General features: G+C 38.3%; 1 protein-coding gene across 2 annotated transcripts; it reads left to right on the top strand.

Moving 5' to 3' along the window:
- The first annotated feature begins 7,616 nt into the window (after positions 1–7,616).
- On the top strand, positions 7,617–15,209 carry c1qtnf6b (C1q and TNF related 6b). 2 transcript variants are annotated; one of them, XM_026358923.1, is made up of 3 exons: positions 7,617–7,637; positions 9,522–9,711; positions 14,064–15,209. In XM_026358923.1, the coding sequence occupies exons 2-3, from the start codon at positions 9,531–9,533 to the stop codon at positions 14,609–14,611; spliced, it is 729 nt and encodes a 242-aa protein (XP_026214708.1). In that variant the 5' UTR covers positions 7,617–7,637; positions 9,522–9,530; the 3' UTR covers positions 14,612–15,209. The 2 variants fall into 2 exon arrangements, with proteins under 2 accessions (XP_026214708.1, XP_026214707.1); XM_026358922.1 differs by lacking the exon at positions 7,617–7,637 and adding an exon at positions 7,879–7,968.
- The last annotated feature ends 992 nt before the right edge of the window (positions 15,210–16,201 follow it).

Here is a 16,201-nt window from a genome sequence, read left to right as displayed (position 1 = left end):
TATAAATGTGAAGTAACCCCAAGAAAGTAAAATAAAAGCTTCCAGCCAGGCTTTAGTGCTCCGACCCTTTTTGGGAACAAATGAGCTTCTTTTGGTTTGTTTTCCAACATTCTTCTCATGTGGTCATAATAACTTCTAACTACTAGGTGACATAAGACATAAAACTACTACAGATTCAAAACAAGGCTTCATTTCACAAGTGTTGACATTGAGGGAAGTAGTTTAACCACTGAAATGGGACACAGCTTGCATATACATGTACAGGTTAATGGGGATCAGGTGTGTCTCATTTTCCATCTGGGACATTTATGGCCCTGTCCTCCTACTCGATCCCCATCCTGCTGAGCATAATGACATTTAGCTTTTTGATTTTCCCTAAAAAAGATAAAGAAGAGCAATTTAATGATGTGTGCAGTACATGTGATGTCAGTAGAAGAAAAGAATGAGTGCAAAGGAGGAAAACAACCCAGCACAGAAGTAGGAACACAGACGTACAATCACAAAATCAAATACATACCACAAACGTGCAACTTACTCCTAACATTAGACTGCCTCTGAGGCACAAGCACATGGATGAATCATTTCAAACGATGTACCGCAGCGTAGTACATGTTCAGCAGCACAAGATAAAGTACTGCAAAAAAAAACAAACATTTAATATTCTGTCCATAAAAACAGGACGAGAGAAATACTTATTAAACTGAATCACGTACAGTGAAAATGTCATCAAGCATTTAGCATAAGAGGAATAAATGGAAAGAAAATATGTTAAAGCTTTCCTGCCATTTATTCTTCCTCACATTTAGACAAACTAGAGAATAAAAATATTCAAAGTCACTTAAAAGTGAGAAAAGGGGGAATATAGGACAGTATGGAAATGGAAATGAAACTGAAAGACAAGGGAGAAAAATGACCCCACAACCACAGAATAGAAAACTCCATGAAGGCAAGGTCCAATCAAATAAAATGTCAAGTGTGGGTGGAAGGTGAGGAGGACAGGAGAAGGCAGATTGAAGCAAGAGGGGAAAAAGAATGGACTGACGGAGTGAGGTAGATATTACAGTGAAAAGGAGATGGGAGAAGGAGAATGGTGGTTGAAAAAAGACAGATGAAGGGCGAAAGGGAGTTTGAATGAGAGGGCGTTGCATATTATTAGCAGGAGGTAATGGTTAGGTTCACATGTATGTGTTAATGGAATCAGTTTAAGGAGAAGCAAAGAGTATGTAGGCGTCTTGAAATGGATGCCATCGGATTTAAATTCATCTAAACGCTTCTTAAACGCCTTTCCACTTGTTGAGATCAGAGTGCTTTCCTGTCTGCCCACACATGACGCGAGTGAAGTGTAAATCAGGTCACAGCTCAACATCTGAATCTTTATGCCTTCTTTTTAATGTAAGCACAGTGTTTGGGTAATGGAAAGACACAGCATACGTGTAACGTCACTGTATCATCACATTGCTGTTTACACAATTGTCTTACACATATGCCGTAGGTGACGCAAGCTGTGAAGATGTTCAAACGAGTTGTATCTAATCCAGTAGAACAGATTTGTCTTTTTAAAGCTTTTAGTGTTTGTGATCAGACTGGATTTAGCAGTGCTGATGTATTTCACTGCATTTTACTGACAGATGTTTCCTTCAGTGTGTAGTTTACTTATGACATACATTGAGGCACTCATGTTAGAAAATGCTGTCATTATAATGCAGTTTAAAACCACCAAGTAAACAAGCTTTACCTTGACAGGACTTGACGCATTAAGCACTGCAGCAGCTTTTTAGCAACATATATACGAGTAAATAAAAACAGGGTTTTCAGTGACATAATCCATAGAGAAAAAATAATTGCTTAATTACATAATTAGGGTAATAGAAATGTAAATAACTAAAATACCATATGTGAATATAGGCTATTAAATGATCTCACTCTCACTCAGATGATTGCCTTGGCAGCCATGCACAGTTTCAGCCCCATTTCACTCCACATGCAACACGTTGCACAATGATTATAGTTGAGTGAAACTCAAGTGAAATAGTAAAAGTATATAAAGCTTTAAAGTCATGTACTCTGTCTAAATTTAGTTTTATATAATACAGTTGTATCAGAGCATTCTGCAGAGCTTTTTTAAGGTTTATGGGTCTGACTCATCAGACCAAATGTTATTTATACAGCTCAATTCACAAATTTGCCTCAGTGGGCTTAATAAACTCATAAATACTCAGAGACAGGGCTCAAATCCATTTTTCTTTCCTTAGAGCATGTTAAATGGAATATGGAAATGACCCAAACACACAATTTAGACGAGAGAAGAACAATCTTATGCAGTTGTTCAAAGCCGCAATTAGCAGATGTTTTTTTTAGTTTTTTTTTTTTTTTTTTTAAGTGCAACTTTTCTTGCAGGGCCAAATAAAAAAAATACATAAAAAAATAAAAATCAGAACATCTGTGTTTTCAGAGTGATTTATGCATTTTTATACAATCCCCTATGCTGCTGAGGAGGAGTAGATTTTGTTTTATGGCTGACGATACCAAATGCATGAATTTAATTATTCCTATTGCATGGTAATATTTGTCTAGATTCTGTTCTTTGTTCCAATCCATCAGCTAGTACTCATGCAGTTTTACAATACAAAGAAAAAGTCATGTGTGTTTGGCATATCTGACAAGTAGAATATCCAGCACCAGTGTGTTCACTAGTTTAAATATGCAGAACCTGCTGTATTTCAGCTTAAGAGAGACTAGTTGACCAGTAGTAGGAAATTATGAGTATGTGAGCTGATAAACTAACACTGTTTGTTCCACTGTGCCAGAGCAGAGTGGAAGTGGAAGTGACAGAGTCACAGAGACAAGTAAACTAAACAAAAGCATACAGGGAAGACACAGAAAATACAGCTGGGGCCACATCTGGATCCGTAGTAGGAAATCAGACTCATTCAGTGTCACATCAAGTGTAATATGTGTGCTTAAAGTTCTAGAGACGCATCATGACATGGATTCCTATCGATTCTGACATCTGACAAGACTCAAAAACCTCAAATTGCATTCAGTGATGTTTTTGAGTGCCAACAGCTTTAAATTATGAATGCAGTCCTTTCAGCTAAGGCTGATGTAACAGGAAGGGATGGGATTAAGTGGGAGATAAAGATAAAAAGAGTGAAACACAAAGGCACAGTGACAATAAGCGTGTTTCCATCCAAATGGAGAGTAAATCCCAACTGAGCTTTTAAATCATTCACATTCACAAATGTTTGTCAAGCAGAAGGTGTAACACTCATCAACAAAAACATTTTGTCGCAAGGTGCTTTCGTGGATTCAACCTTTTTAAAATTTCAATATTCAATCACAAGAGTAAACTGGTGTAATCCCAACTAATCTCACAGAAATAAATAGTAAAGAGGATTCAGATCCTTCACATCTTCTGAACAGCTGAAGCTTGATTCAATCAAAGACACTTGCCAAGTAAACATATAGCAAACAGGTTGAACCTGGTCACAAACTTGACAGCAAATATTATCAATCCAGAGTTTCCAGATTTTTTAAATATATTTTTAATTCTTTATTTTTAACTGTATGTATTTAAGTCAGCCCTATAACTACACTCTCACATGTGCTTAAAGTATCGTATTCTTATCCATGCACAGTACACATGTGCAAATACAATCGGAAAAAGACAGAGAGACCAAGAGAGTGAGAGAGAAACAGCATCACACCAACTGCCTCCGTCCATCTAACTCTATTCATCTAATTACCATCTGTCTCGTCTTCTTCTACGTTTTAAAAGATGGGACCCAAAGGTATCACACAGAGCTGGATGATACAACTCCAGGAAAAAAAAAAAAAAAAACAGGCTTGTAAAGATGTCTAGAGACAAAGACGCACACAAAACCAAAAGCTAAGATGACAGAGAATCAGGCAGCATGATAAAAGTCGTATATTGATGCACCAGGGTACCAGATGGATTGCGAATGCATTTGACAGTTGGAGACACTTGTAGGAACATATTAAGACTCACTTACATCACTCTAAACTTACAATACCTGCGGCAAATATTTCTCCACAGTGATTCTGTAGCTCACAGAAGGTTGAGGTTAAACAGCAAAGAAGAGGATTTAGTTTAATTAGAGGTTAATTTGACCAGTTTGTTGCACCAACTTTACAGCAAACAGGAAAAAATACATCTGCATATACAGTATAGGAAATATATACAAAATACAGTAGATGGTCTCCCTTAAATAGTTAGTTTTAATGTTAGCAATCCTACTGCATTGAACACTTTGCTCATATATATAATAAATAATACAATATTTTCCAAGTTAAGTAAGTGAAACAAACTAGAGTAATTAAAAACAGTATTTTGTTTTTTTTCTATGGTTGGCAGTACAGTTTCTATTTAACTACTGTACTGTGACATTTCAGTTTGTTTAACCATTTGCAGAAACCTTTATTTTCTAATATTTATTCCTTTTAGTCATCAGTGCTGCCTGCTGCTACTGCTGGAGGGACATCTTGTTAGGGTCAAAAGGGCAAAAGAGCTGTTAAATACAGGAAGTAGCCAGTCAGAAGGGAACAAGTGTGTCACATCAGTGGGAATTTAGATTTCTGCTTTGCAGATTTTGTTCATTTTTATAGACTATACCAGTATTTTGATTTAGCTGTTTTGGTTACTTGTTTTTTTGTAAATCACCCGTGTTTCCTCTTGCCTGTCTGGCCCCTAACAGATGATGTGATCAATTACCCACAAGTTCTATGACTTTTAGTTTTGGACAATTTAATAATTTAACTAAGTTAGCTGGTTTTTAATATGTGGTGATGGGTTTTTGTTGTGTTGTTGTTGTTTGTTTTTTATAGGACTGACAGACAGTCGGAAGCAATTTTGATGAGAAAAGTGACCAAACTAGTTAAGTTGTCATTGAGAATATTAAAACTATTATCTGAAAAATGCTAAAATGGTGGGGGAAACAGGATCATTTTAAATATTCATTACAGCAGCTTTGAATTCATTAATTATACAACACATCGTAAGTGATAGGGTTACGACTGATCAGCTCCACATCAGATGAACAAAGACACGGAAAATCACAGCTGCAGCCAAGTTATATGACCCGATTGTGCTCGAACATATTGTTGCATGAATGGAGATGACAGTGAAGAATACCTCACACTAAATAGGCATCCTCTGTCAAGACTATGTACAAAACCATTGGTTCAGCTCACAAGCCCCCTGGATAAGTCAGACAACTGAACATGAATCACGACTGTAATATTTTATTCCTTTTTACATCCAAATTCCAATTAGACACAAATCAAGTACTGAACTCTTGAACTTGTGTGCTCAGCAAAGCTACAGTGGAGTTTGTAGTTACTGAAGTTGCTTTTCTAGACAGCTGAAGTTCATTATCCACACTCCAGAAACTCAAGTCCCAGCAAGAGTCCAAATCCTCTCTTCTAGACAGTCAAACAGGCCCAAGATCCACAATACAGCAACTGATATCCGAAGCAGAAAACAGAGATTTGAAAACCAGAAAACGACCACAGGCCCAGAACTAGATCCAGACATCAGAGTCCAAGAACCAGAATAACAAAATCACACTTACAGGTCCAAAGTGGTGCTGGCAATACGGGAGGTTGTGCAAACAGGCCCCGTCTGAAGTACAGAATCGGTACCAGATAATCAGGCAATCTGGTAAACTGGCTGGAAAGTCCTCAGACTATATGGAAACCTCAATGTTTCTGAAAGGAGTGCATAAACTGAGGGGCACAGGTGTAGGTGGGTGGCTTGATTGGCCCAAGAGTGAACAGGCAGCAAGAGAGTCATCTTCTAGAAACAGGAAGTGGGTTGAGGACTTCAAAATAAAAAAGGACATCAGACAGAGGCTGTCAAAGCACCATATTATATAGTGTCAATAATATTACAAAGGTTAATTTGCAGAGATCAGACATTAGGACTGACCTCTTTTGATTCTGCAGCTACACTTATCCTTACAACCCGACACATCACCTTGTCTTCTGTTGTCTTCTGTTTAGTTTGTTTGTGTTTTCACCTCTTTGTCGTCAGCTGACTGAACAGAGCATGCTGACATGTTAGAATCAGAACATACAGAACACAGCAAAAACACACGTCAAAAAGAGGAAACCCCAGGTGATGGATAGCCAGATTGACCAGAGGGAGGACTGTGGAAGTGGTCTAAAGATAGATCATGAGAAATTTAGAAATAATTTTGCTGTCATTTGTAAACTACTGTAAGATCGAGAGATTGTGACAGAAATATGTTTAGTGTCTGTCTCCAACAATCCATGACCTCTAGGTCCATGAGGAAAATAAACTTGACGTAGCGGTGTTCAGATCGGTTGACCCTATACTGAAGCATGCTGCAGGAAGATGCAGCTGTAACAAATGATCTTTATGAGGCAGCGTGTGGGGTTGCTTTCTATATAATTATGTGTAATTTTTACCATCACGGTCTTTTTTCCATATGGATTTCAACCAATGAGAGTGCTGGGTTGGCTCAAGGCCAAGGCCATGAAAAGGGAGGGAATGACTTCGTTCCAGTTTGATTTATAACCACAGAAGTCTGCTTATCAACTGGAATTTCCCCCCTCAGCTGAGACTACAACACACTATCATCAGGAGGCATTTTTTAGTTCTGTGTTGTGGTAATTTTTTCATGTTACTTTGCCGGTTATGCCCTGAGAATACCTCTCTACTGCAGTTTCTGTCAGACGAAGCTGTTCAGCTTTGAGGTTTTTAGCTATAGATGTAATAAAAAAAAAACTGGATTGCATGTTTTTTGATGTCCCATTAATCCCACTGAAAGATGTTGGTGCTACATTTACATTTACATTTAGTTATTTGGCAGACGCTTTTATCCGAAGAGACTTACGAGTGAGGTACAAAGATACAGAACTGCTTTAGAAAGAGCTGTTTCTGTTTCATGGGGTATAAGTGTTTTCAGTGGGTTTTTGAAAGTTGAGAGTGAAGCAGCTGAGCGTGCAGAAGTGGGTAGATCGTTCCACGATCGTGGAACCACAGAGCTGAACAGTTTAGCCTGGGGTTTGTTTTATATATGTGGGGCAAAGTGCTTTTGGGCCAATGTGCATCATGTAACATTGCAGCACTGAGTTTGTCCGCTTTGTCAAAATCACCTCATGGAAAAACTAAAGCAACTTTCTGAGGTTGACTCTGCATAATCAGACAAATCAGCATTTTTATATTCTGTATCTGACGAACTATAGTAACTTGTATCATCTTGGTCATGTTCTCTTTACACTACAACAGTGGCTTTTTACACAGAGAGACATCAAATTATATAAGAGTTGAGCAAAGATGACAAGTTTATGCAATTGAAGCTTCTGCAGTGTGAGTTATAAATGACAGTTTGGGTTTATGCGAGGTGAAATAATGTAGTCGTTTCTTGGCATGCAAAATCGGAAGGCATGTGATAAATTACAGGAAAAATTGGTGGTTACTGTCCAGAACCTGAGTCATGGACGCTGGAAACTCAAATGTAGAGAGCAGAGAAACTGAGGGAGGGAGAGTTGACCTAAATTTTCTTTTTTGGGTGTTGACAGTTCCTCCGTGCCACTTTTAGCTCATTATTATAAAACCTCTGGATGACTTACATCAGTCTCAACTCTCTAAAGTAAGTAAGAGTGATGCCTGGAGTTTGAGGAGGGATGGAGGGGGGAGGATGGGGAAGGAGCAGATCATTACCGGTGGGGGCATTAAGGCGGAGTAAGAGGAAAAAATAAGTTTTGATGTTTTTTTCATGAGGACAGAAGGTAATAAAAAAGTTATGTTCCTGTATTATGAGACAAAAGGGAGAGAGAGAGTCTGCATGGGAGAGGGAGGGAGGGAGAGAGAGAGAAAGAGGGGGAGAGAGGGGGAGAGAGGTTTCTTCTCACTAGTTCCTCTTCTCGATCTCACTCCAGAAGTCTGTTCTTCCTCCTCAGCTTTGGCAAAAACTCCACCAGGTAAGAAAAGCGACCGGACACTATGTGACTTTATGTCAGTCCGCCTCATTGTGCATGATAATCCTGCAGAGTTTAATAAATAAGTGAATAAACTGAGAGGACAGACCCGGCGGCGCTGCTTGCAGAAACATGCAGGAATGAAGAACTTATTCACAAATCGCCAACTCAGCAGCGGTTTCTATTGAAACGTACTCGTAGCATCTCCGTGCACATTGTTAGGCCTGATGAGTTTCTGAAAGTGCACGGTAATTCTACGTGTTTTTCCATATCTAGCTGTGTGTGTGTGTGTGTGTGTGTGTGTGTGTGTGTGTGTGTGTGTGTGTGTGTGCGCGCACCGTGCACGCATATAGTTTATCCGGACTTCAGTTGCATGCCAAACTGATGCTCTGGCGTTGTAGACGTGGCTCCTTAAATGAATTCATTATGACTGTTGTGTGCATATGTGTGTTGCGGTTGTGTTAGGATCCAGCAGCGCGTGTTCACCTCCTGATCATGGCGCACACAGTTTAGGATGGAGAGGTGATGGGGATGTGGGATGATGAGTTAAATGAAGTTGTGATGGCCTTTTATATCCTAAGGTCATCTAGTACTAAGACATGACAGTGGTGGACATTAGGATGTAGCAACATGCAGCACATGCATGTGGAAGTAAACTTTACATCTAATCCATGTTCAGTGTGGGATTCAGTGTTCATGTAACATCCCATGTCAGTACTTACTGTTGACAGGACTTGAACAGTTCTAGACTAGTGACAGTGGTAGTAGCCTACACTAGCTGTATAAACTTACACGACTTAAAGTGATGGAGTGAAGTCCACTGAAGATTTTTTGTAAATGATGATGTATAATTTTCCCCTCATCTACTAAATGGTTGCAGTGCAATATTGCGCTCAGTTCTATGAATGTAAATGATAAAAATTTGAAATAGTATTTCAAAATGCTCTGGAAGTGAATAGAAATGTATTCTCCGCTATGTGAATAGCTGTGACAGTGAAGTGGATTCTTATTATAGTTATTAATTATTATATTTTACTGTCAGTAGCCAGATAAAATATGGAGGCACTTCATAGCCATGCTCCATCCATCATATAAAACCCGGTAACATTCATCCATCACTGTAAAAACCCCTGGGAATCTTGTGGATATCTCTCCAGTTCTTACGTCTCCTCTTTATAATTTATTTACTTTTAGTTTTCTCCGCTGTCTGCCTTTTGTTTTTCCCAAACTGTGGTGTTTTTATCATGAAAATATAATGGCGGTTGGCCAGGAAAATGGAAACTATGCCTCTAAAAACAAACAGAAAAACAAAATGTTGGTTTGGGGTCTGTGGTTTTTTTGGGTTTATCTTAAGGTTAGCTTGTAAATTTTCTGAGTATCTGGAGTAGACAGCAAACAAGTGTTTTATTATAAGATTAACATATGATCTAATGTGTTTTTTAGATTGAAACCATAAAGTCCTGAGTCTTTCTTTGCTTTGGTTTGATATGCATGTGCAATTTAACCAACATTCAACATTTTTCATTCTCCTTCTTTCTTTCTCCTTCCACCCTTAGATTGCAGCCATGCTTGGGGCCTGTTTGAGGCTACTTTTGCTCCTTCCACTGGTTTGCTGTGTCCCTTCACCATCCAGATCCCCTCCCAGAAATTGCAGGCGATGCTGCGACAACTCTGAGCCGCCAGCAGCCACGGCCCAATATCAAATGCCCGAGGTTCGAACTGTCATCAATATGACCATCCTCAAAGGTATCAGAGCTGTTATTAGCTTCTGTTAGCTATTGCTGACATCAACCTGTGTATTCTTGAATTTAACAGGCTCTTCAGGCAATTCTTTTCATTTGAAGCTCTTCTGATTCTTACAGGAATTACCATGACAGGCCAATAATTATCATCTGTGTGTATGCAGAAATGCAGTTTTTGTTGGCAGGTTGTGTCTTCATTTGCTGAAAACTATTCATCCCTAAATATCTGTGTTACTTTCATCCTTCTTCAAGCTACATTTCCTCAATCAGCGCTCCCGCTTTTCCAGATGGCTGTGTGTTTGGCAAGGCTGCTATTTAATCAGAAGCGTAATCATGTATGTTATGAAAGAACTGTGCTGCTGAAGTGCAATCATGCATTCATGGTTAAGTGGAATTGAGACAAAAATGAGGCTCAGAAAAAAGAAATTAGACACGCCACCGATTAAAATCAACCTCAGTTCAACATTTTGTGGAAAAAAAAATGGACCTTGACAGATCTTGACAGCGTCTGTGATAGAAAGTGCATATTAACATATGAAGACTATTTAAAACATTATAGAAAAGCAAGGCTAGTCCTTTTAAATATCTGTGCATGACGTAAAAATATATCTACATCATTTTATTTGTTTATAGTCTGTCAAAGCAGCTTATCACCAAATCACAGTTGTGTCGTAGGCTCCTTCCTGCAGAGGCCTGTGCCCAAACTCCTCTGCAAGAGAGTGTGAGTGCAACAGTTTGTGCAAGTTTCCCTCATGTACGTGTTGTTGCTCTACATTTGTATGGGTGAGTTTCTGTTTTAAAAGGAAGAGATGAGAAGTACCTAACAAGACAAAGTGACATTATATCAAGACTGTACAGTATAGTGCTAACAGATTTTTTATCATCCAAAATCTACACAGCTGGAGAGAGATTTGTGCACATTGTGAACATGGGTGTCTAATTTCAGATCCAGCTCGGCTAGTCCAAATGATGTGTCATCCCCACTGGTCCTTTGATAACTGGACATGCCAAACATGTGCTGGTCTGTGATCAAACCCCAAACTAGTCCAACAGTTGACCAGAAATAAGAAAAAGCCTTATTTATTTTTATTTCTCTGACACACATACAACCCATTGCATGCACAAACATTAGTTTTGATCACTTATATATTTCTTATACCACAGCAGAACCTGTGGGAGACTGTTACACAAAAAACAGTGTAACTGAAGCAATACTTCCATAACCACACTCCATAGTAGAAAAAAATGGTTAGTTGAATGTAGAGACATACATCAAATTACATAATTCATCTTTAAACATCACCCTTTAAGTCATTGGGAATGTAAAGGAAAGTTCTGGATTTACATATTGGCATAAGGAAAGCATCTTTCATTTGAAAACATCTACTGATAGTTCAGTCCCTGACTGACTGTTGCTCTTTTGTACAAAGGAGGCAAAGAAATATTACACAGTGTCAGTGAATTGCAGCTGTGCAATGAAGGAGGTCTCCACAGGCCTCCTTCTGCAGCAGAAGACACAGCCGATCTCAATTTTGAGAGAGTATCTAATCAATTGTGTCAAAAAGCATCAGAAACCTCAGTTATAGGAAACGGCCATTCTGCAACCACACATTTCAGACACCTCACATATATCCACAGGGTTGTGTCTAAGATATGATTCTAAATTATTGTGATGGCCACGTATTTGTTCTGAACTTATAGCAGAACGCCTTAGTAAAATCTTGCTTTGCTAAGTGAATCAACTCAACTTTCTTGCTTTCAGTTTCCATGACAGGTTATTCATATCCTACATGATATCCAGTGTGGTCTCCTCTGTGTTTCTACTGTCTCTTGACTTCTGATTTATGACTTTGACCTGTTTCCAGGCAATGGTACTTGTGGTTTTGTTCTGTTTTTCACAGACATCTCATCATGTCTCTAGTCTGGTGTCCTAGCTCTTTCTTCTTTGTAATGTTTCTCAAATCTGTTCTATATAGTGTCAGAACCACTTCAGTTTTTCAGCTATTGTGCACCAGCAGAGTAAATACTAATGAGCAATGCTGTTGGCCTCTCTCGTGCCACCAAAACAGCTCTGACGTGCTGAGGCATGGACTCTGCAAGACCTCTGAAAGCTTTAACAGCACATCCTTTAAATCTTCTAAGTTGCAAAGTTGAGCTGCCATAAATCTGACCTTTTTTCAGCACAACCACCAAAACCCTGCTGCTTCTGATCTTCACATCTGCACATTTCTCCTGTACCCAACATGTTGACTTTTAGAATCATGCAAATATATTTAGATAGATTTATCTTTTTTCTTTCTATTATTCTATTATTATCTTTCTATTATTTAGCTTTAGGTACAGCCAAGTTAGGTTATTGAATGCTGGTTACATTATTGCCAGAAATGACTTTGTAGACAAACTTCACAAACAGCTTTAGTCATATAAAATCTACAATATTACTAGAACTAGGATTTAAACTAAGCATGAATTTCTGCTTTTTACTTATTCCTCTATAAATAAATACATTATATGAATATAATGTTTGATTTTAGAATTTTTAGTTCTGGATAAACCAGAAAAGTAAATTACTAGTTGTACTACTACTACTATTAGTACTACCTCTTTACAAATGTAGTCTTGTATTAAATAATTACAAATTGATTTCTAACAGTGTTGAGCATCCAAACGGAAAAAGGGACGTACTTGTTACTAGTTGTTGCTACTGTAACTTCTCTACAGGGCTTTTTGTGTAGACAGTGGTCACAGCTGGACAGATCAGGAAGTTGTGATTATGGTGAGTGAGGGCGGCACTATGCCTTCTTCCTGTGTGGTTTATCCATCCCACAAGAGTTTAACTCTGCATTAAGGATCAAGGTGAATCACCTTGAAAGTGCAACAGCAGTGTGTTTATTATCACATAGTAGAAACATTTGTATGTACTTGCATAATATTTACAAAGTACATACCATCTTTATATCTTCCCTGCTGCTGTGACACTATATTGAACCCACAGGGGGAAGTTAAAGTTTTATTGTATCATATGTTAATATAATTTGAGTCATTGATGTTGTTTCTTAACTGAATGTGGAAATTATTAAAACTGTCATAAACTTTTTATACAACAAATTTAAAAAGACATGTTTAGAGACTTTTGTTTTCTTTTTAATTAATATTCTTTAACAGCTGCTTCATTGTGATACGCTGAGAGGATTGTGTACAATAGATAAAGATTCGAAATATGGACTTAACCAGAGACATTTCAGTAAGCAGTGGTGACAGGAGGATATGCATAAGCTCATTATTTTCAAAGCTTGCTGTCTAATTGAATTTAAAAACCATACACATTGTGAATGTGGTGACAGCAGAGTTAAAGATAACAATGAAGCAAGATATAAACAAGAGATAAACCCATAAAAAACATCAACAGTCACATTTTAACACAACGAACAAATGTGAAGACAGGAAGATAAACTGAACTATTAATGTCTGTAAAAGAAAAGGGAAATTAAAGGTAACTGTACCTAACTAAATGTTGGATACTTCCTACTACACTGATGTTAGATTAGAATGAAAATGATGTAAATCATATGTATCTATGGTCGTTACTGTCACCAGAGTGCAGCACAGTCAGACATCCACAGCAGAACAAAACTGTTGTAGTTAAAAAAAAATCTTTATTTGTTTATTTATTTGTTTATTTATTTTACACAATAGTTGCCTCTAAATTGTACTGTAAAAATAAAAGTAACACATATCAAGTGCAACTTAAAATTCCTACTACTACTACTACTACTACTACTACTAATTGCAGTTCCTGCTAGTGTTCAGCAGAGGTAAATAAAGGTCAGGTATTCATTTTCACCAGGTTGAAATTGTGACTCTTGAAACATTAAAAAGCTTGTGACTACAGTTCACATTCTTCAGCTAGAGCAGTCTTACACATTTCCTCTTCCTCTACAGTTCTGTTCAGTTCAGCTCTGAATGAAGATCAGCATGGGTTTAACAACAATCTTTCAGATTTATAGTAGGATTTGAAGCATGCTGCTATGTAACCAATATGAAAGTTTGATGGCACTGTGAGCATGACAAAATAGGCAGTCTGCACTAGAGTTCAAATAAAGTGTGTTTTCCCAGTAAGAGCTGCTCTTTGTTAAGTGGCAAGATCACTTTTCTAAATCTGGGATATGCTTTATGTTCCCAAAGTCTTCTTCGGTACTGCCAGTTACATTCCTGTGGTCTGGATCGGCCTTGATTGTTAATGGTTCTCTCTTGTCGACTGATATAAAGAACACAGTTGAGTCAACTCAGTAAGAACAGTATTTAGTGAAAGCTGATATGTTTAAATGATCTCTGTGTTTATTCTTTTCCACTCAGGTGATAAAGGAGACAAAGGAGACAAAGGTACACCTGGGAAACCAGGTCTGGAGGGACCTCCTGGCTATCGTGGACCTTTGGGCCCTAAGGGCACTAAAGGCCAGGCGGGTGCCCCTGGAGATGCCTGCAAGATCCCTCACTCTTCCTTCTCAGTAGGACGCCGCAAGTCCCTGCACAGTGTGGACTACTACCAGGCGCTGGTGTTCGACACGGTGTTCGTCAACCTCTATGAGCACTTCAACATGTTCAAGGGCAAGTTCTACTGTTATGTGCCGGGGATCTACTTCTTCAACGTTAACATTCATACCTGGAACTTTAAGGAAACCTATCTACACCTGATGCACAACGACAAGGAGCAGGTGATCCTTTATGCTCAGCCCAGCGAGAGGTCCATCATGCAGAGTCAGAGTGTCATGCTGGATCTGGCTCTGAATGATGAGGTCTGGGTGCGACTTTACAAAAGGGAGAGGGAGAACGCCATCTACAGCGACGACGTGGATGTTTACATCACCTTTAATGGATACCTGGTGGCACCTAGCATCCAGTGAAAATACTGTAGAATAATAAGATAATTGGCTAAATGTCTTTTTTTACGATGGATAGTGCTTTGTGCCAAGAAAGAAACACCTAAGCAGGGCAGAGGACATCACTGTACATGTTTGGTGCTTTTTAAATATTCCTTTCAGTCTGGAAAGGGACATACTGCTTCTGTTAATGTGGACTTTCCTAAAATATTAGAATAAAAAGTGAAGAAACAACACAGATGAATATTCTGCAGTGCTCAAAGGAAAAACCTAACATTTGAGCTCATCAACAAAGTCCCCTTCTAGAAACAATGATGTGGTTGAAAACTCACTAAAGAAAACAAGAAATCACTGTCACGAGTTTCCACCCATCTTCAAAAAAACCAAAGCACATTTCGCAGCATATCAAAATACATAAACACAACGATGGTGCTTTATAATCAAATGCAGGAATGCATTAAATATGTACTCTTACGGAGCTTGAAGCTGCTGAGCAGTTTATGTAAATATCTGTAAAATGTCTTTATAGCCTAAATCTATGCTACCACTCATCCTTTTAGGGCTGGAATATGTATGTTTGTATTCACTAACCAAGTCTTTGTTCTGCATTACCAAGGAACAAGATGACACTTGATTATAAGAAATTAAAAGTTTTTACAATTTTAAAATGTGTTTTTCTTTTAAAACAAAGCACATGCATATTGTCACTTGCATGAAATATTCTACAACCTTCCAATTCTTTACTAATGACAGTACCTGGCGCTGCGTTTTCTCCCAATTAAGCCACTAAATCCAATGACAGAAACACTGTTTGAGTTTAAACCCCTGAAACTGACCAGCACAAACAAATGACAATCCATCTCCATTTCTCAGAGACAGCGGATGGGTCTCTGCAGCATGCCAGCTCCATCTGTTTGACCATATCTATCCCATTAGCTGTAATGCCGTCCTCAGAGAGGCTTCACTAGAGGAAAAGCAGACTGCAGCATTGTAAATACTTTAAGCCTTGACTGGAGATCTGAAAACTCCACTAGGGAAACAAAGTGGGACATCTGAACAGTATCCTGGATCAGCCCAGACCAGTGGAAGTTGTTCAAACACGCACGCTAGACAAGCTGTTAGTTAGCACAGGTTGATTTAGTTCATTTTACCTTTTATTTGACCTGTTTTAGGTTTAAAAATACATAATTAAATAAATGGTAAATGGTGGAGAACATCAGCAAAAATATATTAAAGGGAAGTAAATGAACCAAAATGGAAACTTACAATAGTAACACTGGAAATAAAGCGTGTTTTCAATGTCATTAAAGATGTGCTCACTTTGTTATCCATTAAAATAACAGCACTTTAAATAAGCACCTCCACAGGCAGTTGCAGCAATCAGCCCAATGAACTCAACTTTTACAAGATTGCCAGTTGTTGCTGTTTTGCTTAATGCTATGAAACAATAAACAATCAAGTGGTGTAAATTCACTTCTAATTATCTCTGCTGTGTGCAAAACACTAGCTTACAAAGTGAATGGAAGGACAGAGTCACTGAAGTGGTTTCTCGCAAGCATTTCTGTGCTCAGACAATATAGAGCCAACACTATACCAGTCCACAGTGATCACTGG

Source organism: Anabas testudineus, chromosome 1 (assembly GCF_900324465.2).
Source record: "Anabas testudineus chromosome 1, fAnaTes1.2, whole genome shotgun sequence".
NCBI classification, from domain to species: Eukaryota; Metazoa; Chordata; class Actinopteri; order Anabantiformes; family Anabantidae; genus Anabas; species Anabas testudineus.
The sequence above is the reverse complement of the archived record's forward strand: the minus strand, read 5'-3'. Positions and strand labels throughout refer to the sequence as shown.

What these genes read in the sequence shown, in the direction of transcription:
- c1qtnf6b (XM_026358923.1), top strand. Translation starts at nt 9,531, where the DNA reads ATGCTTGGGGCCTGTTTGAGGCTACTTTTGCTCCTTCCACTGGTTTGC. An exon ending in CAATATGACCATCCTCAAAG is followed by an intron (nt 9,712 to 14,063) that starts GTATCAGAGCTG and finishes TTTTCCACTCAG; the next exon opens with GTGATAAAGGAGACAAAGGA.